Source organism: Melozone crissalis, unplaced genomic scaffold (assembly GCF_028551555.1).
Source record: "Melozone crissalis strain CALT ecotype California unplaced genomic scaffold, PUWL_Pcris_2 ptg000034l_1, whole genome shotgun sequence".
In the NCBI taxonomy this organism is placed as follows: domain Eukaryota; kingdom Metazoa; phylum Chordata; class Aves; order Passeriformes; family Passerellidae; genus Melozone; species Melozone crissalis.
Genome location: NW_026535812.1, coordinates 7,340,326 through 7,361,690, shown reverse-complemented (window position 1 = coordinate 7,361,690; position 21,365 = coordinate 7,340,326). Strand labels below are relative to the sequence as shown.

Genomic DNA, 21,365 nt, shown 5'->3' with positions numbered 1-21,365 from the left:
AAAGGATCTTGGCAGGAAATTACTTTCTTTAGCCCCAGGGAGTCAAGTTTCTTTCTTAATAATTTCTTCTCATATCAGTCATATAGTAAGTCAAACACACAGAGCCAACTAGGGAAAAAGAGAACAGCTAGGGAAAAATAGCCTTGGTCCTCCTCACCTCCTCATCACAGGGCTCCATAAGCTGCCACAGCCAAGGGATGTCTGCCAGTTTCCTCAGCTGGAGATCCATGTCTGCCAGGGCTGCCTGGAGCTGCTCCTTCTGTGGAGGATCTAATTGCTGGATCAGGAACAGAAGAAAGGCAGAGTTAAAACCCTCATGGTAAAACACACAGCCAGACCCTTGCCTTGAAATTCCCAGCTAACAAAGCAGTTCCTCTGAAAGGAAGTGCAGAGCAGGTACTCTGCCCAGACCAAGTTAACAATTCTTATATTTTCTGAGCTCCAAGCTCCACAGCACACCCATGTAGCAAAATTTTCTGCAGCAAATGATTCCTGGATGATAACATCTGAACTGACTTACAGAGTCCAAGACCAGCAAAATGCTAGGGTAAGGCAATAGGAGGAAAGGAAAGGAAGTGAGAAGCTGCTTTTTCCTCCTGCATTGTGCTCCTTACCAGTGCCATCTTGCCTGCCAGCAGCAGCTCTGTCTCATTGTGCAGGGCTTTGACATTATTCACCATCTCTACAACAAGGCTGCAGTTCAGACCCTGCAGGGAAGCAATTAATGTACAAGTTAAGCTTGGAAGTGGACAGGTCTGAGCAGTCAGAAGGAAGAAGTCTTAGACTAGCAAGCCTACTCTTGGTCAGCTAGAATGGAAAACCAAGAGCTCTGGAGCAAGGACAAAATGGGAGATGCCAAGTGAGTGCAGTACCTCTGTAGACTTGGATTTAGCGTAGACTTTGTCCATAGACTTGGAGCTGGCATTGACAGCATGGGCAAGCTCCTGTTCCATGTCCTGATAGGATTGAGCTATTTCCCGAATGCTAAAGAGAGAATTACAGACTGGATCAGCACATCAGACTGCATATGTTCAAATCAGGAGATGTCTCCTGACTGGGTATCCCATTTAAACACCCACCCAAGTGATGAGCTGAGCTGGGATCACAGCAGGGGCACAGCCTGTGGCAAAGCAGGGCAGCTCTCCTGCCACACTGAGCATGCACAGGCAAGGAAATGCAGCTCTCTCACAGGCACAACATGTTCAGCTCTGCAGACAAACTGGGATCAGCTTGAAATACAACCCAGACATTTCAGTATGACCAGAGTGATGTGAAAGGCAGCTGCACTTACAGCAACCTTCTCTAATGACTGGGAGCTTTCTCTCAGAAGCCCAATGGAAGGCCTGACTAAAGGATGAATAGGTAAGCATACATTCTGGGCATTGTACAAAAATTTCTGCTAGGCATAAAGGTTACAACAACCCAGCTGTCACCTGAGCTCCTTGAGAGGCTTTTGTTTCTCTTCTGAAAAAACTACTTTATATTCAAAGGCAACAGGTTCTTCCAGGATTAAAGGATCCATGTTTGCTCATGAAAGTAAAATTTTTTGTTCAAAATGGCCTAAGAAAGTTTATCCAGCATTAGTCCTTGTTTAGCTGGTACAGTGAACAATGAATGATGCTACTCTCAGTAACATGAACCAGCAATGTAGCTGATCAGAAACACCTCCAGAACAGGAAGCAGGACAAGAACTCCAGGCCCTAAAGGAGGCTCTATTCACCAATAGCAAGTTGAGTCACACCTGTGGATCAGAGCACCTGCAGCTTGACCAAACTGGATGATCTGGGTGGATTCTTCTTCAGACATGATCTCTGGTTGCAGAGAGAAAGAGGAGGGTCGTGATAACTCACACTTCTGTTTGTCCTCCCAAGATTTCAGGGTGCTCTCAAATGCCTAAAAACACAAAAAGCAAACTATAAGGTACCTTGTAAAACTTCTATAAAAACCCAGTGACTGTGCCTATGCCTGTAAAACATGTAGATCTGGTACAGGCATTTCTCACTGCAGGGCCCAGCAGTTAAGTTGCCTATAGCTTTGCTAGGTAGCTGGCAGGGATGAAGTTTTCCATGCCATATGCTTGCCTTGGCTGAATTTCTGCTCAAGCATAGTTTTAGTCAAAATTACTATGTAGTTCTGAGGGCCAGTCAAAAAAAACCCCAACAATTCTCTACTGGTGGCAGCCTTTTCTTTGAGCAGATGTACCACCTTTACACCTCAGTATTACTGTGACACTTCAGGGCATGAAATTAAAAATGTTCAAGGCTCCTCCTTACTGGGAGTGAACTGGGCTTCCCTAGGAACTGGTGGGCCAAGCATCTCAACTCAGAGCTAGGACCTGACACATCTGAAACCTTACTGATATTCCTGTGGGCAGCAGGTAGTGGTGTGGGAAGAAGCAAAACAGATCCAGTGTAGAAGGACTGATATTGAATGTGGTGAGAATGAAAACTATAGAGCCCTGTGATAAAGCACTCCCTTCTCCTACTGCCTCTGATACTGAAAACCAGGCTCTGTCAGCTCAGTGCAGGCTACCCGCTGATCTCACTCCTGCTGATGGACTCTTTAATGGGCCAGGTGAGGCCAAATAAGGGAATTTGAGTGTTTCCATCTTCAGTTTAGGAAACTATATATCCCAAATCACATTTGAAAAATGTTACCAAAGGTACAGTGTCACATGCATGAAAACCACTTCAACTGAGCAGGACAGGTTTGCTCTGTGAAAGAAGGGGCATGCAGTGACCTTTAAAAGGACAGCAGGAAAAACAAGGGTAAGTTGAGACAAAGTTGAGTGTGCAACTGCAAAACTGGAACCTCTTCCTCAGTGGCTTCCATGACTGCAAGACCAAGTTGGTAGGCAATTAGGGATGGGCTGGCACAATCACAGCTGTGGTTTCTGATGGCCCAACACATAGCCCACACACAAGGGACTACCCTGTCCTCTCTATCTCTTGTGCTTCATGTCACCTTTCCCACCATGCCCACACAGAGGTTGCCTCTCCTTTTTCCTTCCCTTTACCTTTACAGCAGCAATCCTGTTCTCTCTTGCTTTCTGTGCTATCTCCTTCAGTCACTCTCCCTCCAAGTGTCAGTGTGATGCTGCAGAAGCTCTCTTGCCCTTCACAAAAGATTGTGTGCACTATTCCTGTCTCTCCACCACAACATTCACATCAGAGCTGACAGGACACTCTTTGAACTCAAAAGAGGACAGATTCAGCTAGATACAAGGAAGGATTTTATACAATGAGGGGGATGAAACACTGGCACAGGTTGCCCAGACAAGTGGTGGATGCCCCATCTCTGGCAACATTTAGACCACAGGCTGGATGGGGCTTTAAGCAACCTGGTGTAGTGGAAGGTGTCCCTCCCCAAGGCAGGGGCCTGGACTAAATGACCTTTAAAGTCCCTTCCAACCCAAACCAATCTATGGTTCTATGATCAATACCCACTGCTCTCCCAGTTAAGAGGTCTCTGGTGCCCTGTCCTACCATGACAGGGGCTTTGTATGCCCACCTTTGCTTTCTTTTCATATTGTCATCTTTGTAACTCCCTTGTCAGGCAATGTGCCTCAGACCTGTGTCAGGCTTCTTTCCCTTTTCCCCTTTGTTGTACTCCTTCTTGTGGTACAGCAGGTGAGTCCCTCTGCAGAGGACTTGGATTTGCTCTGGAAGCTGGGTAAAGGAGTGTTATGCTGGAAAGTATGAAGAGCTGCTCTCAACTGAACTGTTTATGCATGGACAGTCACAGAGCTGGGAGGACTCAAAGTGTGCCTGTGCCACAGCAGGGTCTTTTTGTTCTTTCCTCTGTCTGACCACTGCTCAATCATACAGCAGAAGAGCAAGGAGGCTTCCTTATCTGCTGGTACTCATCAGATATATTTGAAAATGATGAGATGAGACTGACACACACTTCTGAAGAAGGCATAAGATACTGTTTAACATGGTCAATGAAGCCAGACACTGAACAATAATGACAAACTAAAACATTGACCATCTGAATCTAGACAATCCACAGCACGTGGCACATCAGGTATCCTGTGGAAAAAACAGCATGCAAGCATGTTAAGAAACACTGTCACAAGGTACCTAGAAAAGGAAGTAAAATAAGCTTGCATAAACAACCTTATTTATGACATTTCCCAAGTGGTGAATGCAAGTTTAATCACATTCTTTCCCAAAAGGTTTCTGGTGTGTAATAAAATAGGCTTCTTGCATTCACAAAGATAATGTTCACATGTGGCCCTTTCCATGCTCTCCAGAAATATGGGACATCAAAACACATGTGCACTGCACAGGCAAATCAGGATGCTCTTACCCTGTCTCGGGTGAGGGTCTGTGCCCTGTTCTTATGAACAATCCAAATGTAACCTGGAGGCTGGATCCAGGCTTCTCCATCCACTTGCACGGGAACTCCCTCTTCTCCAAGGATTGCTATCTTTACTGTCCGGCACTGCAAGGAGTGATTGGGTCAGAAAAGCTCTAAAATGCTGATTTTCCAAAAGCATAAGCCATTCTCTGTCCTTCCAAAGCCCCCCCCCAGCTGCTGTAGCTTTGGTGCTACTTGAGGCACACAGGGCAGCAGGACACACCTGCTTTGTCTTTGGACTAATCTGTATTTGAGTTGTTGGTCTAACTCCTGCTAAAATGAATGCTAGCAAACAATTCCATACTCAAACTGCCCCAGAGCACGTCCATTTCCAGCCCTGGTGGATGCTCTTTCCATGGACCAGAGCAAGCAGAAAGAAGGGCTTTACAAAGTCACCAGCTGGAGAGGGGGCAGGCAGGAAGAGCTCACAAAAGCAGCTGATACCTGTGCAATCCGGTGATGCTGCAGGTTTATCACACGTGACACTGCCATCTGCATGCTCCCAAACACGGCTACCACCTCCAAAATCTTGTCATCAAAGGAAGGGGCTGTAAATGTCTGCCACATACAAGGGAGAGAGAATTCAGCTGAGGCACAGCTCTCTTGGAGAGGTTTCCTTTAACCCCTATTGGTCCCAACCTGGGGGTTGGCTTTTAATTGTGCTCTTTAATCTGTACAAAATTAAGAACAAGGCTAGAAGGTGAAGATCTGGAATGAGCTAGAAGAAAGAAAAACAAGGCATCCAATGGCTACAGAATAGTTCAGACATGAAGGCTGTAGGCCACAAGGCAATAATTATTCTTTTGAGAGTAGGCCCTCAAAAAAATTTCTAAAGAATACAATGTTTCTGAGAGAATCTAGCTGCCTTTGCTGTCAAGGGGCTTTATTTCTCTGTGGGGACAAGGTCAGCCTAAAGAACTTTCTGCAGATCCAAATGCTCTGGTGGTATTTCTTCTGAATCCTCAGAGACTGCCTGGGTATGAAAGCTGCTCAAGGCTGGATTTCAGTATCTCAGCCACAACCAACAGAAAGTGCAGGCAAACAGGCCCCCATGCCCTGTTCTTCCAAGCACTATTTTCAGAGGCTGTGACCTCAAAAGTAACAGTAAGTAGAAACATTTCCTGTATGGTCTTAGAGAATACTCACATCATCCTCCTTGGTTCCCCCCCAGAAGTTGGTGCCTCCTGCATAGCTGGGAATGTTGAGTACAGCAATGCCCTGGAGACTGGGCAGAGGGATTGGCCTCCCATCACACTGCACAGAAATGAAGCAACACTATCTCAGCCCAGCAGGAGGGAGACCCTCCTGCCAGAGCACATGCTCTGTAAACAGAAAACAGCCAGCACCATCTTAGTAATACATTAATTCAGGCTTCTTCCTGTTTTTTCTTGGCCTACAAGAGTAGAAGGTATCTACTCAAGCCTCATGAGCCACACATCTGGCAGACATGGATTTTAGAGAGATATTCTTGCTTCTTTTCCTCTAACGGGAACAGGGCACACCTGAGAGGCTTGGCAAAGCATCTTGATTTATTTCTCAAGAAAGCAGAATAAAACTCCTGAAACATCCATGTGAGGAGGGTCTTCTCCTGCAAGTCACCTGTTTATGCTGTACATGACCTATACAAAAATATTCCTTTTCCAGTTGGATACACGTTATAGCAGAGTTAAATTCAGAGCTTTCCACTGCACCCACCATGTAAAATGATGAGTTCATGTGCACCACATGGAACGTAACAATCTTATCCATGATGAACACTGCATTGGGAACAGCAAATACTTTCCAGCAGGATGATACTTCTTCCCTTATGGGCTTAGAATACACGTTATGCTCCAGAACCAGGAAAAGCCACTTTTAGTTACCTCAGGGTGACACATAGCCAAGTACATTGTTTCAGGCAGGCAAATATCACCAAGCCAAAAATCACAGTGCCTAAAGGAGATGGAATTAGGCATCCCAATCTTAGGAACAGAAGAACATGCTAATTCCTCACCTCCAGCAAGACCTTCTGCTCCAGGTTTTTATAGGTTCTGTGCAGCAGCTCCTTGGTCCCCAATACTCCATACCACATCATGTTCTTAGTACGACTTCTAAGGGGGCAAACAAAATGACAAAAAGTCAGCATAGACATTTACCCTTTCACTAAGAATAAAAACTTCACACTGAAATGGTACCTGCTACATCCTAAACAACAAAGGTGCTCTGCTTCCAAAAGGGCCAATTGCTCCAAATGGTCACTGTGCTAGGAAACTACTTCCCTTTAAATAAATGTCAGGTAGGAATCAAGCATGAGTAACAGACACTACCAGAAACACACACAGACTGCCCTGGCACAGAACTTGTCCATCTCACACACCAGGACATCAACAGTGCTCAGCTGTATTACCTCATATACAGCAAATGTAGCCAATCCAAAGCTACACAAAGCATCCTGTAGTTGCTCAGGTATTCAAAAGGCCAAAGCTGTGGATTGTATTGAGGCAGGATCAAAACCAGCCTCTGCTGCATTTAGAATTGAGATGTGCTTCTCTCACAGCTAAATAGCAAGCCCAGGAGAAAAATCTGTGAGATGACATAAATAGAACCAACATGCTAAATCTGCACCAATGTAGCAACTTAAATACCTTATAGCATAATGAATGAGTAATAAATCAGTAACTTATCTCTTCCATCATGATTTCAAGCCTTGAAGGAGCATTATATAGACAACACACCTATTCAGCACAGTGTACACAATCAGCTTCACCACACAGAAGTATGAAGGGGTTCAGTCACTTTTGGCATCAATTCAAAGGTTTGATCCAAACCCACCTGCATTTCTCTGGGTGCTCATCACGTTTGTTGTTGAAGTCCAAAGAAATCTTTGCATCCAGTCCAATTCCAAAGTAATTATTCATGACACACTTCTCAGTGTAATATTCACTGCCAAACAGAAGAACAAAACTTCCACTCATAAGTTTCATTTGGTGCATATCTCACACAGAATCATTGAGATTGCAAAAGACCACCAAGCTCAGTTGTGTCAGATGTGTGTCAGGGCATGTGTAACTCCATAAACTGATCCTTAAGTTCTAGAATCCAGCATATGGATCCATTTATGTAACTCCAGGCTTCTGCAGTCCATTACTCTGGTCCATAAAGGAATCCCCCTCTCTGCTGAGATCCGTTTGCAAACACCCACTCCCTCCCTTTCAGCTCCTGAGCATACTCACAGATTTTCAGGCTCAGAGTTAAAGGGATCAGCATGGATCAACAATCGGCTGATGACAGAGCTCCCAGGCAAAGAACCTGACATGCCAGCACGGATATCTGTAGGAAAATTGACCATGGAGAAGAGCATGACTAATAATAAGCAGAAAACAGCTAACTTCAATCTCAAAGACAAGATAATAAGAGTTGATATATTCTTCCCTGTCATTAATGAAGAAAGCAAATAGCATTAGTGCTTTCTGTCACTCTAGAGGTTAGTTCTTTTGACAAGGAGAAGGGTTTCTGGGGCTGCCTGGAGGGTTTCTGACCGACAGTGTACTGCCTAAGGCCAGCAGCACAGCTGTATAGAAACATGGAAAAGAGAAATAGGAGTTCTCTCTGCAGCAGCTTTTTTGTTCCAGGGTGAGACAAGAGATATCCCTGATACAGTGAACAGAGAGAAAGGAGCAGGACTGAAGCTATGATCCAAGTTGTTCAATAATTACTGTCTCCTGCTTTTTAAATTATTAACTGGTGACCCACAACAGTAGGTTTGTCAGAGAGAAAGGAAACTACCTGCTTCCAGAAGGAGTAATTTGAACAGGTAATTTGGGTGAGGAGATAAGAAAGATATTGCTACAGGGACAGGGAGAAGTTGCTGCACATCATGTGGGAGGTGGGAATTCTGCTGGGTCTGTGCATGTCCAGTCACTTCAGCCTTCACATAAAGGAACTGCTGCTCCTAACCCATGGCTGCCATTCTTCAGAAACCTTTCTCAACAGCATAATTTCTCCCTTCTCATGCTTACTTTGAGATAAGTATCTCCTTGCAACTGGCATCTAAATTCTGCCCCTTCATGGCATTAATAAAAATCTGTGTCTAAGTCTTAGCTACAAACTGGAAACTACTACAGCTAATTCCAAGCCTTCACTTGCAGTTATCCACAAAGGGATTTCTCTCATGGTTGACCTTGCACAAAAGGGCATCTGGCAGGACAATTTCATGTTTTCACATGGAGACTGCAGCCTGTGCTGCAGTGCAGTCACCCATGTTCCAGTTGGCTGCCTGGTGGGAAGGGGTGGGTGTCACACTTACTTGGGTAGAGGATTTTTGTGTTCAGCATTGGCAAGTTGTCCCGGCTTCCTGTCTGGGGAGGAAGAGATGCAGAGCTGCCCAGTGACAAACTTCCTTTGTTTATTAGTCTTTCACAAGGAGACTTGGAGGCTGTAAAACACAAACTTGGCTATTGACAAACATAGCACTGTGATTCAGACTGACACAGGCTAAGCAGCAAGACTGGGTTAGGAATCACTCAACAGCAAAACACTTGAGCCCCCAGAAAACAAAGAACTGACAGAACCAGTCATTAAAAGACAGAGATGTCACATATGTGCTGCTGGAAAACCCCACAGACTGGAAGTATCAAAACTCCACAAGAAAAATATTAGAAATGGATATGAGAAAAAGCTGGTGCCAGCAGCACAACAGATAGGGTATTTGGCTCCAAATCAATACTCAGGGAAGTTCCAAATGTATCAGCAGTGATCAGGGACCTCTGACAAATTACTCACATAACACAGTTATTAAAGGAAACTGGCTGCTGTTCTCTGTCATCTGCAAAGGATGACATGAAAAGTGCTCAAGACTGTCCTTGTCCAAGCACTGCTAGCCAAGAGAACCCAGATTACTGGCTAAGGTGCAAGAAAATTTCTGAATCCCAGGCTTTCATATGCTAACATCATGGACCAGCCATGAGAGATGCAGCAAAAAATAGGGTGTATAATGCATAGGCTAGAACACAGAAATGTGCAAGGCCTGAAGCGCAATCATGCAAAAATTTGAAAAGAACAGAACACAGAAAGTAATACACATAACATTCCCTTTTTATAACTAACAGAATTGCAAAACACAGGCAAGGCCTGCATGGTGGCAGCCCCAGAGCAGTACCTTTCCTCTGGCTCCTCCCCTTGGACACTCCATAGCTGCTGCTGTGTGATGACTGCACGGAGATCTTATCCTCATTCCTCAGCTCCTTGCCTTCCTCAGAGGCTGAGAGACTAAGGAGGAAGCCCTCTTGCTCCTGGGTCTGGGCATTCTGCTCATCTACAGCTGTATGAAGAGATAAAGCAGGTGAGTGTCTCACAGCTCTTCTGGCAAGGAATATCTCCCACTCATGTAAATAGCAACAGGATGGGATTCCAAATGCCCTGATTCCTTAAAGGAAAGAACAGGAATAACACAAAGCTTTCCTTTATCATTTGTCTCAGCTCTGCTCTGGAGAGCTTTTGGAACCAGGTTGGCTTAGCCTCTTTGTTTACTTTGCTGAGCTCTTTAGCAGTGAGGCTGTAAATATAAGTGTCTATTTTTAATGCCACAGGTACTCAGACATCCTGAGATGTAAACTGTGCTAGAGGTGATAGGCTTCCATTTATTTGCACTTAGATGTTGCCAGGAATTCTAACCAGACAGACATGAAATGATTAAAGAATTTCCTGTTTGTTTAATCTGTAGTGGTGCAATAACATAAGGCACTTGAAAAGGGGACTAGACACATATAATCAAAAAGGAAGAAAAGAGCAGTCAGTAAAAACCAATATAATCAGAGGAAAGAATCAGATTGCACACTCTGGAAGAAGAAAAACAGTTTGGAAAAGCTGAACAAACACATCTGAAATGTAACAGGAGTTTGCTTGAGAGCTCGTAAGGTTTAAACGCTAGCATGCTGCCTAAAGAAATCAAAACTTCCTTTGCAAGCAACCAACAGGTCTTTTCCTCCCCAGCAGCCCCTGCCAGGGCTCAGCTCTGAATGCCCTCAGCTGCTCTACCAGCTCCCTCCCTGCACAGCTCACCCCTTTCTTCCAGTCTCTCCCTTGTGCTGACCCTGTAGCTCATCAGAACTGCCCATGAAGCAATCCATCCCACTCGTACAGCAGAAAGAGGAACACTTGTGGCTGAATTAAGCAAATTGCCTGGGCTCCAACAGAACTTCACAAACATCAAATTGCTGGTAAGCAGCAGCAAAGTGAGGGAGCTGTGAGGTCAAGGCCTCCTAATTCACCAGAAGCAGGCTGTTTGCTGGATTTTCACTATTTGCTCCAGCAAATGTTGTACACAATGCTGCAGTGCTGGAAATCCAAGCAACATTGCAATGATTTGTAACTACACAGTAGTTCAGAGTGCACACCTGGGTGTGCATGGATGTTACATCTGCAACTTCAATGCTTTTATCTCCAGTAACAATCTGTTAAGGACTTCCTTTGGTCTCAGTTAACCCCTGACTTTATGACTAACACTTCGAGTCTGATGCCTTTCAAAGGAAAAGAAACTTGGAGCACTGGGGGTGTGTGTCTGGAGACAGACAAGGGTCAAGACCTGGAGAAGAGGGTCACCTGCTTAAGAAGTTAACATCAGAACAAAACTGACTTGCACCAAAGTACAGTACTGTAAGTTTTTCCCAGGGACAAAGCTCACTTAAGAAGTTCCTGCTCTCTCCTGCAGTTGTACTAGAGCAATATTTTCCTGGGCTCTGCTATAAAGAAATTAAAACAATGTTAAAATACTTAAAATCCCTTCTTCCCAAGTATTTTCAGATCTGTTTAACAGCAAGGCACAGAAAGAGCTGCATTGACACAAATGTGGTATGGGTGGGGACAGGCAGGAAATGCAAATTAGCAGTGTGGGAGGGTAGGAACTTCCTAAATCAGCCCGCTGGAGAGAACATACCTTGAACTTCAGACTCATTTACCAAGCAATGTTTCCAGAAGGTGGGCTTGGCAGAGATAACACTGAAACTAAATGGCCAGAGTTACTGAATAGCTTCTCTAGCTCAGGAAAGCTGCTTTCAATGAAGAGGCCTGCTGCCCCCAGAATAAAGGAAATTTATACTTGTTAATAGGTGTAGGAAGTGACAAGCAGGACTCCTGACCGTTACCTTTCTCTGCATGCTCTATTATCTGGCGAATGGCTTTTTTCAGGCTGTTGGCTCTCAGCATGAGCTGCTCTCGGGGACGGAATATCTGGGGCCGTGCAGTGCAGGCCGAGCCCACCGAGAGCTCACTTGAAGAGTCACCAGCGCTGCCCGACCCATCCCCATCCTCTGTCTCCTCTGCAATGGTGGGAGGAGGGTTGGGCAGAGAGGAAGATGCTTGAGATTCATCATTCAGTGTCTTCAGCAATGAGTCCAGCTTCTCCTTCAGGACAGAGCACTACGTGAAGAAGAACAACATCTGAGTAGAACTAACAGTTGCCTGGGTAGCTCATTTCTTATAGTGCTAACTGAACTGCTGCTATCCCAGTACTCTGGAAACAGACCAATTTGACATTCAGAAGTAGAAACCCAAACATATTTTCAAATTTTACCTTCCTGGCCATGACTTCTGACTCCGCTGAACTTTCTGTTGCCTTCTCATAGGCTTTCCCCACTCGAGCCACAAAATCCTTCACTGTCTCACAAAGCACTCTAGACAAAGGAGGAAAACAAAATCACACAAGGGTTGTTGCAGGATTTTCAGAGTGTAATTTAGTGCAGTTGTCCTCTAAGTACTCACTTGGCTGAGGAGATCACCACTGAGTGTTGGTCAGAAGTCAAAATTTTGGACAAATGAGCAGCCACAGAATCTTCATAGCAGAGAATCTTCTGCACCTGTTGACCACGAGAAAGAAACACTGGGATGCTGCTTCCCAACATTACAACACATGCTGTGAAATCCTGGCTCCTCTAAGAGTACCTGTAACTCTCTACAGATTCTTTTTGCCCTGAAAAAGTTCCACAGTCCAGTGCTCTGTTACTCACTGAAGACCTGAATCTGATGAAGAAACTAATTCTGAACCTGCAAATCATCAGCAGTTCTCAGAATCTCTGATCAACTGCAAACCTAAAAGCACCAGGGACGTTCATGACTGCTACACAGTTTGCCACTATTTCAACAACCTGACATCATGAAGCAAATAAAAGCCAGTAATTTCCTTTCCATCCCATTCCAAAGTATCTTCTCCTCATCCCTCATGATTGTTGTTGACCCTGGTAACCCAACCTCCATCTTTCTCCATGATACTTCACTGACTTAAAGCCCCAGATCTTTGCAGCTCTGGCTACACCCGTGGCTCAGCTCTGCTCCACTGGAGCTCAGCCACTGCCTTCAATCTCGTGTGCTCCAAGGCTGGTGCTCCAGTCCCCTGCCCCTCCTGAGAGGTACCTCTGAATTCTCACTGCAATCTTCAGTGACTGTGGAAGTGGAAGCCTGGCGAGGGAGTTTGGTTTCATACACCATGATGCTCCACCTGTTGAAAATCATACTTGTCACTACAATGCAGATCATTTCCTCTGTTTTCCAAATGTAACAGGTTAGAACCCCAAAGCAGAACAAACTGCACTTTGTGGAACCATCATTGATATAAAGAAGCCAGAGGGTGGCAGGAGAAAAATAGAAGGGCTGAACTGGGGAAGAAGGAAGGATGACATTATGAACAAGCACAGGGAACATCTCTACTTCTTCCCTCTCCACAAAAATTCCATTGGTATTACTTGATTCAACATAAGAGATGCCAAGATACAACTCTAAAGACATGAGACAGTCTTATGTATCATGTACAAAGATATATACAGGAGGTATCAATACCAAGGGTTAACATCCACTTCTGCATTTGGCTTTCATTTCTAAGCCAAGCTCAAGATAAACTGGTTTAGATTTACAAAGATGAAATTGCTTAAAAAAAAATCATGACTTTAAGGCTGTCTTAGGTTACAATGTAAGTTTGTTTTCAAACTACTTCAAAGGCTGACAAATTCAATTGATGAGGACTCTGGGACAGAAGAGAGGACACTGGAACCCAGATAATTTCACCTGTTACTGTTCTGCAGCAGAGCAAGGAAAGCCAGACCACTTTCTCTTGCTAGAGGGTGACAGTAGATTATCAATGACAAAATGTTATCTGGCATTAGTAAGATGTCCAGAAGCTTGGCAGAGTCAGGACTGCCCTGTTCTCCTGGAAGGATATCTTCACACAACTCTTGAAGAGCAGATGATGTTAGTGATGCTTACTCACCTGTCCAGCATTTTGGTACTGGCCCTCTCCAGCTTCTCCAGGATCTGAGGGAGCTGGGTATCATCATCACAAGCAGAACCCCAGCCTAAAACACGAGCAAGGTCATTCCCTGTTCCCAAGGGCAGCACTCCCAGCTGGCACTGCATTAGAGAAAAGGAAAACAAAAGTGATATTCAAATGGGGAAACACAAGTCAGGAACATGACTGATTCCTTAACACACCAGTCACTGGGAAACAGCTAATCCCAGGGTGGAAGAAAGTAACTGGATGGGGAAAACAGCCAGAAGAGAATACAATTAAGGAAAACTTTCCTCTACTTTTGGTTGTGAATTGAGAGAGGAGCATTTTACAGCTACCATCTCAAGGAGCACCTTGCTAAATAGTAAACCTCCTAGAGGTTTATATTTAGCCATCAGGTGGTGCCATTGTGTTTCTGTAAAATTAGCACAGACAGTTCCCAGGCAAAACACTGTACGTTATCTCTACCCCAGTGAAGTTTCTGCCAATCCCTAAGACTCAGCTACTACACCACGAGAATTAAAGGGAACAGAGCATAACCCATGTGGAACTCCCAAGTTTCCTAACCACAGCCCTTTCAGAGCATGTTTCTGCTGGCAATAGAGCAGGAATACTCAGAGCAACTCCAAAAGCTGGATCTTGTGGAGGAATACTGCAGACAGGCATAAAGAATTAATCCATTATGGATTCATTTCTTGCACAAAACTAGTGCAAGAGCACTGCTATGGTCGGCTTTCAGCAGCTTCAGTCCTGGGGCAAATGACATCTGCATGACCAAGGAAAGTCCTCTTCAGCCCATGCTGTTGTTACTACATTCCTTCATCCAACCAAGCTCTTGGGGCAGGTACCTGCTTGTGGAGGTTGAGGCTATCAATTTCAGAGAGAACCCAGCCAACACTTCCGTCCCCACCACAAACTAGAATCCGGAAAGTGTCAAATTTCTGGAATAAGCGTAAACTACAGAGAAGAGAAAGAAAAAAGCAAGAGGGAAAAACAATCAGCTGTTACAGAAAGAAATTATAATTCCAATCTAGGTAACAAACATTTAAGCAATGCTGCTTAAAGTAGGCACTGATTTTGCAATGAATACAGGTCACTGCCAGATTACAGATGAATTTAAATGGTTATAATTAAGGGATTATAGATACAGCTAAGCAACCTACCATAGCTATCCACTACAAAAATATCTCCCAAGACATACTCGTCTACTAAAGCAGGGCACTTTTGTCTCTGCAGCAGAGGAGACAAGCATGTGATAGCTGATTATCCGTTGAATTAAATCCCTCTTCAGCCCTGCTGCATCCAGCCTAATGCTAGCTATTCATCACAGCTCTAAGTGCTCTGATGTCACTGCCTTGACACTCACAGCCACACCAATTAAAGCAAAGCTTCAAGAGGGGGATCTTCATGCAGTCAATCAGCCATGAGACCACTGCAAGAGGATGTAAAACATCACAAGCTTTAGTCCTTCTGGGAAAGCAACATAAATCATTGCTCTGGTGCCCTGTCTGTCCCACAGGCAGGCAAACAGCTCACCGGTGTGAATTTCTCCATTCACCCTTTCCAGAATAATAAAAACAACCTCTCCTGTTTGAAACTGTGCTTCCTACTGAACAGTTTTGAGATCTGGTCCTGCTTTTATTTTGCCTTCATATTACTATTATTACCTAAACAGGATTTGCTGTGGTACACAAAAATCCTTATTTTATCAAGCATTCCTGACGCACAAAAGATGACTACCAGAAATGACATCATCTTATGCTACAAGTCAGACTAGCATCAGCTGAAAATATTCAAATTATCAAGAAGCAGGCTTTACTCTGTACCATCACTTCCTTTTTAAGCAAATATATAAGAGCAGCTGTTTTAGAAGTGTGCACCACAGCTCAAGAAGGTAACTGATTCCCTCCTTTCCATTCCTGCTTAAAAGCAAAATTCCTCATGACAGTCAGTCTGGCTGAGGAGGGGAACAAGAAAATACTCAATTTTACAAGTCTTTTATAAATTATTTTTCAGCCAAACACATCCCCTTGACAGAACACTGCAGTTTCAAATGCAATATGTTATGGCAAAGAACCACAACAGTTCTCAGGAGAGCAGAACCCAATGACCACTAGTCCAGGAACAGACACTCCCAGATTAAGCCCCCTGCATCTACAGATCTAATCAAAGAATTGGAGTCACTGTGAGGAAAAGATGAAGGAAATTCATCTTGTGTTGGCTCTTATTATAAGGAGCACCAATTACTGACAAAAGTTACTTAAATCTGATGCAACAGAAAAACATTTGAAAGTGGGCAAACTTAAAACCAAATTTTTCTTTTAAGTGAGAGTTGCAGAAATACATGAAAGAAGTTTATTTCACAGTACTCACTTTTTTTTATATCCACAGATATTCTAGCATAATTTAGCAAAAAGTCTGAAACATAACTTAGATCCTTGGGCAGAAGCAACTTTACCAAACACACTCATAAAAGTCTCTCCACAATATCACCACAAAGTTTTTGAGGGATGAAGTTTCACAGACTTCTCAGACAAGTTATTTCTCAATAAATCTCATCTTGACAATATTAATTTGCTATCTATGACATCTGTCTGTTCACCTGAGTTATGTGAAATTAACTCTTCTTAGAGTTAATTTCATCACCAGGATGCCTGTTAAAAGACTGTTTGCTGACAAGTTTTCTTACGGATTCAAGCTTTCCATGCTTGGTGTTCTTCCAGGGGAGTGTTTCTGGAATTCCCCCAAAATGCCTCAAGCTGTCCTGCTATTACTGATGAATGGATATAATAACCTTTTTGACAACATTTTTTGTTTTAGCTAATCAATAACACTTAACACAGAGATAGGAAAACCCCTCCAAATCTCACATGTTTAGTTTTCTCTGAAGAAAAGGTTCCCTGTTATATCTGAGGATGAGCTTAACCAAGTAAATCCCTCATACTTTCTGGGTATTTACAAGGAATTTTTGTTTCCAAAAAGTATCTGCCTACCCAAGGTGAGGTCCTCCATTCATGAGGTCAAAGACCTGGGCTGGATTCAGCAGCTGTTTGAATCTTCGTAGAAATTTCACACCTTGGTTGTCTCCACTTTTTGAGTTGACAAAGACCAACAAAGGGCTTGTGCAAGAAGGGGGACAAGTGGCTTTCCAGAAACCTGTTGGGGCAAGGGGAAGAGAGAGGGAGGAAAAGCCAAGAGATGTAAAGCTGCCCAGGGTGATGGATGGAGAAAAAAACCAACAGCCCACACCCCAGCCCAGCTATGAAGCAGCTAATATTTTCCTTGTGTTTATGGCACTCACTGGGTGAACGTGCACAGCCCTAAATCCAGCATGAACCACACCTCATGCTGCCAAATGTCACACTTATCTCCTAGAAGTATGCCAAAATTTTCAGCTTTCCCAACCTTCCCAAACTGCTTCAGCAATATAGTTATTGTCAATAAATGTAACCAGTTGCAGCTCAGAAAACACTGATATTAGAGGGAGATAAACTGAATGCAAAAGCAAAGCAAACAGTTCACTGCCACATTCAGCAATGGCTTCCAGTGGCAAGTTTTAGCAACAGCAAAAGCAGAATTTTCAGCTGACAGAACCTGGCATTAACAGTGCCAGCTGAAGTGACTGTGACTGAGAGGAAGAGAAAGAAGTGCTACTTACTAGGAATACTTACCGTCTGAATCAATGCTGTTAAGAGCAGTAGGAGGAATGACAGACACTTTGCAGAGCCCAAGAGGGCACTTGTTTGGTAACAACTCTTTACATGCTGTGTGTACCTGGAAAAACCACCAAAAAAGAATATACCAGACTCTTTTGGACATTGTGGTATAATTCCTAAAGCCACCCAAAAGAAGTTGTAAGAGGAAGAATGCAGAGGGGGTGAAATCACCAAAAACTGTCAATTGATCAATTTATCGATAAAATTATTTTAAGAATGATCTAATCAGAGCCTTCTATTAATTCTCTTCTTTCCACTAGTATGTACTTGCCTGCCATTTGAGCTTATGAGACCAGCACTTTGAGTGCTGAGAGAACCAGATAACAGATTCTGTGGCTTTAGGAGCCTTCAGGCACTCTGCTTTCAAAATCTCAGCCTCAGCTGAGAGATCTGAAGCAGCAACAAAAAAAAAGCTGGAAGCTCAAGAGAATAAGAAAGCAAAAAACAAACCAGGAAGACATGAGGGATATAAGAGGTAAAAGAAGAAGAGATTAATGAAGCCACTCAAAAAAGGAAACACAAAGTAGAGCAGGGCTTTTCTGGTACACAAAGACTGCAAGATAGAGGGTTTGCTTGGCATTTGAGCCCCCCATTCTAAAAACATATGTTCTGATACTTTTCCTACTAGTATTATAGACAACTGAAAACACAGCAAGATCTGCATCACTTCATTGGTTAGGCAAGAGCAATCTATTGCAATGGAAGGGAAATTGGTATAATTAAAACAGCTGAGTATTCTTTCTAGTTTGTTGCACCTTTTCAACCTGTAGAAATAACAAATAATGGCTCCTAAAATCCAATGTAGTCCATGACAGAAGTTTTGATTCATGTCTACTGTACTTAGATTCTTCTGTGAAAGCTCACTCTCAAAATAAAATGAGCTTGGCTAGAAGCAGGATACTTTTTTCAGGTCTTGCTTTTATGTATCACAGCAACACTTCTTAGCACAAATTAAATTCCTATTTCTTGCAGAACAATAAAGTCCTTCATGGCAAACACTGACAGCATGGTTAGAGATTTTATTCTAAGCAAGTGTCATTAAAAGAACATACCACAGAGCTGATCAAAAGCTGTCCTTTTACTGGAATGATCACAGTTTTTCAACTCACCATGGCTTTGCACCACAGACAGCGCCAGTCTTGCAAACGCAGGACACTGCCACAGGTTTTATCACACACAGTGCATTTGGCACTCACGGGCAGGTTTCCTTCCAGCCACTGATGTGGCATTGAGATCTGCAAAAGGTACAGAGGGACAGACGTTTAAAGGTACAGGAAGCATCATGACTCTGAGATATATAGAGAAGCAAGTCTTTATATGCACTGCTGAAGGACAGCAAAGGCAATTTCTAGAAAACACCTGAGGACCAATTCTGGCATTTTACATCATGCTCAAGCACAAAGAGTCCGGTGACTCACCCCAGGTTACTCAGGAACACTGACTCGCATCAGACAACCCAATATGCTAAGGTGCTGTTCCAAACACTTATTTACATTTCTTTTGCCAAAACTCAGATCAAGTTCTCCATGCCTCCAATTATTTAATCTCAGCTCCCCCAGTCCATAGCAGTTTATTCCTACTAAGGAGTTCCTTACTATCCTGGTTGACTTTTCACACAAAATCTCATGCTCTGACAATAAAAATCTTTTTCATGTAAAGGCAGAATCTGCTATTTATGAAGTGGAAAAAAGCTACAGAACACAAGGCAGTGCTTCCATATCAAGGTAAGGCTGGAAAAGTTAAAACTAACACCTACCCCATCTTCATCCTCAATGATATCCTTCCCAATAGAGGCCAGAGTTGTCCACTTGCAATTGTTGGTTGCCCGCACAGCACAGCGCTTGTGGGCTTTAAACTTGCACACTAGGGAGGAAGAGATGAATGCAATTAATCCTGCCTCAGGAGGTCTAATGGGGCAGTGTGTATTTGGCTCCAGAAGAAAGCATGGGCACACTCCATCCTCTTTAGCACCACCAAAATGATCAGCTGTAAGTGTTCTGATCTAGCTATTAATTCTTGCCTTGTCATTTTTGCCAGTTGCTTGTACAAAGTTCAGTGACCACCTTGTTAAATTTAACATGATTTACACAGTCGCACACTCCTCTGCCATTTTACACAGTGTAGGTGTCACCATATTCATGTTAGAAACATGAGCTGTGCCAGGCATTTCTGCTAAGCCAAAGCTGGGAAAAAATAACCTCCGGGCACTCAAACATTAAACAAGGATGTTCTTACAAATACAATTATTCCCATGAAGAAGAGTTTTCTTATGAGTATTCTTTCAGATACCTCAGAAGCGTGTATCTGCTCATAGCAGACACGTGTCATTAATAAGAGATGGCAGTATTTGGGTATATGAGCAAAAATAAAAATAAAACAAGGCTGTTCCTCACCAGGCAGAGGACGAGGGCACACCTACCTTCACAGGACAGCCCGTGTGATGTGACCCCAGACAGGGCCTCCCGACACACGTTGCAGTACGTTGGCCGGGCATGGGAGCAGGCGTACCAGTTATGCATCCCTGAGAAATGGTCCATGCTGTACTGGGTAGACTGACCACATAAATGTATTACAGCAAGGTCAAAAGCAGAGCAACAAGACTTTTATTTCTCAGAAGACTTGCATGAAGCAGTCAGAAAAGCAGAAAGAGAGCACTTTTTCACTAGGAAAGAGTGCAGAGTGTATAAACATGCACTAGCTGAAACTCAAAAAGGTCTCTAAGGCAAAAGACACTACCTGAAAAAGCCACACCTTCATTACAGCTCCTGTAGCACCTCTCATCCTTATCTTACTACAAGTGTGTCTAGGGAAATGAACTGGAGAATTTATCTGCTGGAGAATTTACCCCACTTTTTTGTCAGATTAAATTTTCAGAAAGATCAGTTCCCCAGCCTGGTTCATTGTGTAGCAGAGAAATGCTTGTGCCAGCATAAGGGAGGCAAGCATCAGAGTGGGGAAAACACAAGACAGCTTTTTGTGGCGGCACTGCTGCTCTCACTCAGCCCCAGGAAGCAGGTAGATGCATTGAAGCTGGCAGAATATCAAGCAGGCAAGATGTGAATTGGGACAGGGAGGATAATTGAAAAATGAAAAGACAGTGGGAGGGGAACTTGGCTTTATAACCTGTCCATGCTCTGAAAATTCTCTCTGAATTCCCAAGGGAGCATATACAAAGCCAAACATTTTTTGGAGAATCACTTCAATGTATCTGGGATAAATTTTACAGAAGGTCCTAACACTACTACCTATTCTAGTGAATAAAATTACTTCTATTGAGCTCACTAGAAGCTGACTCTCAAAACAAGCTGTGAGCCAGCAGAGGAAGCACAGAACACAAAGGAACACATTTTCCTATTACCTCAAAATGTTCACGGTTTTGGACAGTCTTCAGTGCTGCAATCCAATCTTCCATCTCCTTTCTGTTATCAGCACAAAGGATGAGCTTCCGACATGGAGTGATAATCTGCAGAGAGAGAAAATGAGGAGTGGACATGGCAGGGAGAGACAGCAAGAGAATACCTGTATACCACCAGTGCAGCCTGTTGAAGCTGTTTTCAGAGCTGCACAATGAAAGTTATTTGCACCTCTGAACTGTTTCTCTTCGACCACAGCATACCTTAATTTCTTCCTAAATGTACAGAATCACCAGGATTTTAGCTGCCATTCCCAATACTGAACTAAGTAAAGAAATCTCTCATACCTAAATAACATCACAACACAAATCAAGCACAAAGCAACAGGAGTAATTATGTGCAGACCTTGCATAAGTCTTTTTAAAGGACTTACTGTACTTTCAAAACTGGTAAGAACATTAAGACATTTTGTTAATAGCAAAGAATACCAGTTTCTAGCAATTAATGAATCAGATAACATACTCTACAACATCATTCTAAAAATTTGTTTAGTCACGACAATTTGTTTAGTCTCCCTCATGGGGAGGGGAGATATAAAACAAAATAAGCAATTTGAACCCTCATGTTTCCTGAGGGCTTGTTCTACATACCTAAAAGATATTCTAACAAATGTTCCCCTAT

General features: G+C 43.4%; 1 protein-coding gene across 2 annotated transcripts in view; it reads right to left on the bottom strand.

Moving 5' to 3' along the window:
• Positions 1 to 21,365, bottom strand: part of DGKD (diacylglycerol kinase delta) — a 59,510-nt gene that overhangs the window by 8,084 nt on the left and 30,061 nt on the right. For both annotated transcript variants that reach the window (XM_054282325.1, XM_054282326.1), the window contains 24 exons: positions 20,690 to 20,794; positions 19,751 to 19,883; positions 19,088 to 19,194; positions 18,441 to 18,566; positions 17,287 to 17,389; positions 16,609 to 16,771; positions 14,464 to 14,572; positions 13,598 to 13,737; positions 12,748 to 12,832; positions 12,100 to 12,194; positions 11,912 to 12,011; positions 11,484 to 11,757; positions 9,500 to 9,661; positions 8,648 to 8,776; positions 7,575 to 7,671; positions 7,174 to 7,284; positions 6,356 to 6,452; positions 5,509 to 5,616; positions 4,807 to 4,920; positions 4,312 to 4,446; positions 1,742 to 1,893; positions 873 to 984; positions 615 to 707; positions 158 to 277 (listed from right to left, as the gene is read on the bottom strand). In XM_054282325.1, the coding sequence (XP_054138300.1) occupies positions 158 to 277; positions 615 to 707; positions 873 to 984; positions 1,742 to 1,893; positions 4,312 to 4,446; positions 4,807 to 4,920; positions 5,509 to 5,616; positions 6,356 to 6,452; positions 7,174 to 7,284; positions 7,575 to 7,671; positions 8,648 to 8,776; positions 9,500 to 9,661; positions 11,484 to 11,757; positions 11,912 to 12,011; positions 12,100 to 12,194; positions 12,748 to 12,832; positions 13,598 to 13,737; positions 14,464 to 14,572; positions 16,609 to 16,771; positions 17,287 to 17,389; positions 18,441 to 18,566; positions 19,088 to 19,194; positions 19,751 to 19,883; positions 20,690 to 20,794 (2,970 nt within the window). The remainder of the gene's footprint in view (positions 1 to 157; positions 278 to 614; positions 708 to 872; positions 985 to 1,741; positions 1,894 to 4,311; positions 4,447 to 4,806; positions 4,921 to 5,508; positions 5,617 to 6,355; positions 6,453 to 7,173; positions 7,285 to 7,574; positions 7,672 to 8,647; positions 8,777 to 9,499; positions 9,662 to 11,483; positions 11,758 to 11,911; positions 12,012 to 12,099; positions 12,195 to 12,747; positions 12,833 to 13,597; positions 13,738 to 14,463; positions 14,573 to 16,608; positions 16,772 to 17,286; positions 17,390 to 18,440; positions 18,567 to 19,087; positions 19,195 to 19,750; positions 19,884 to 20,689; positions 20,795 to 21,365) is intronic.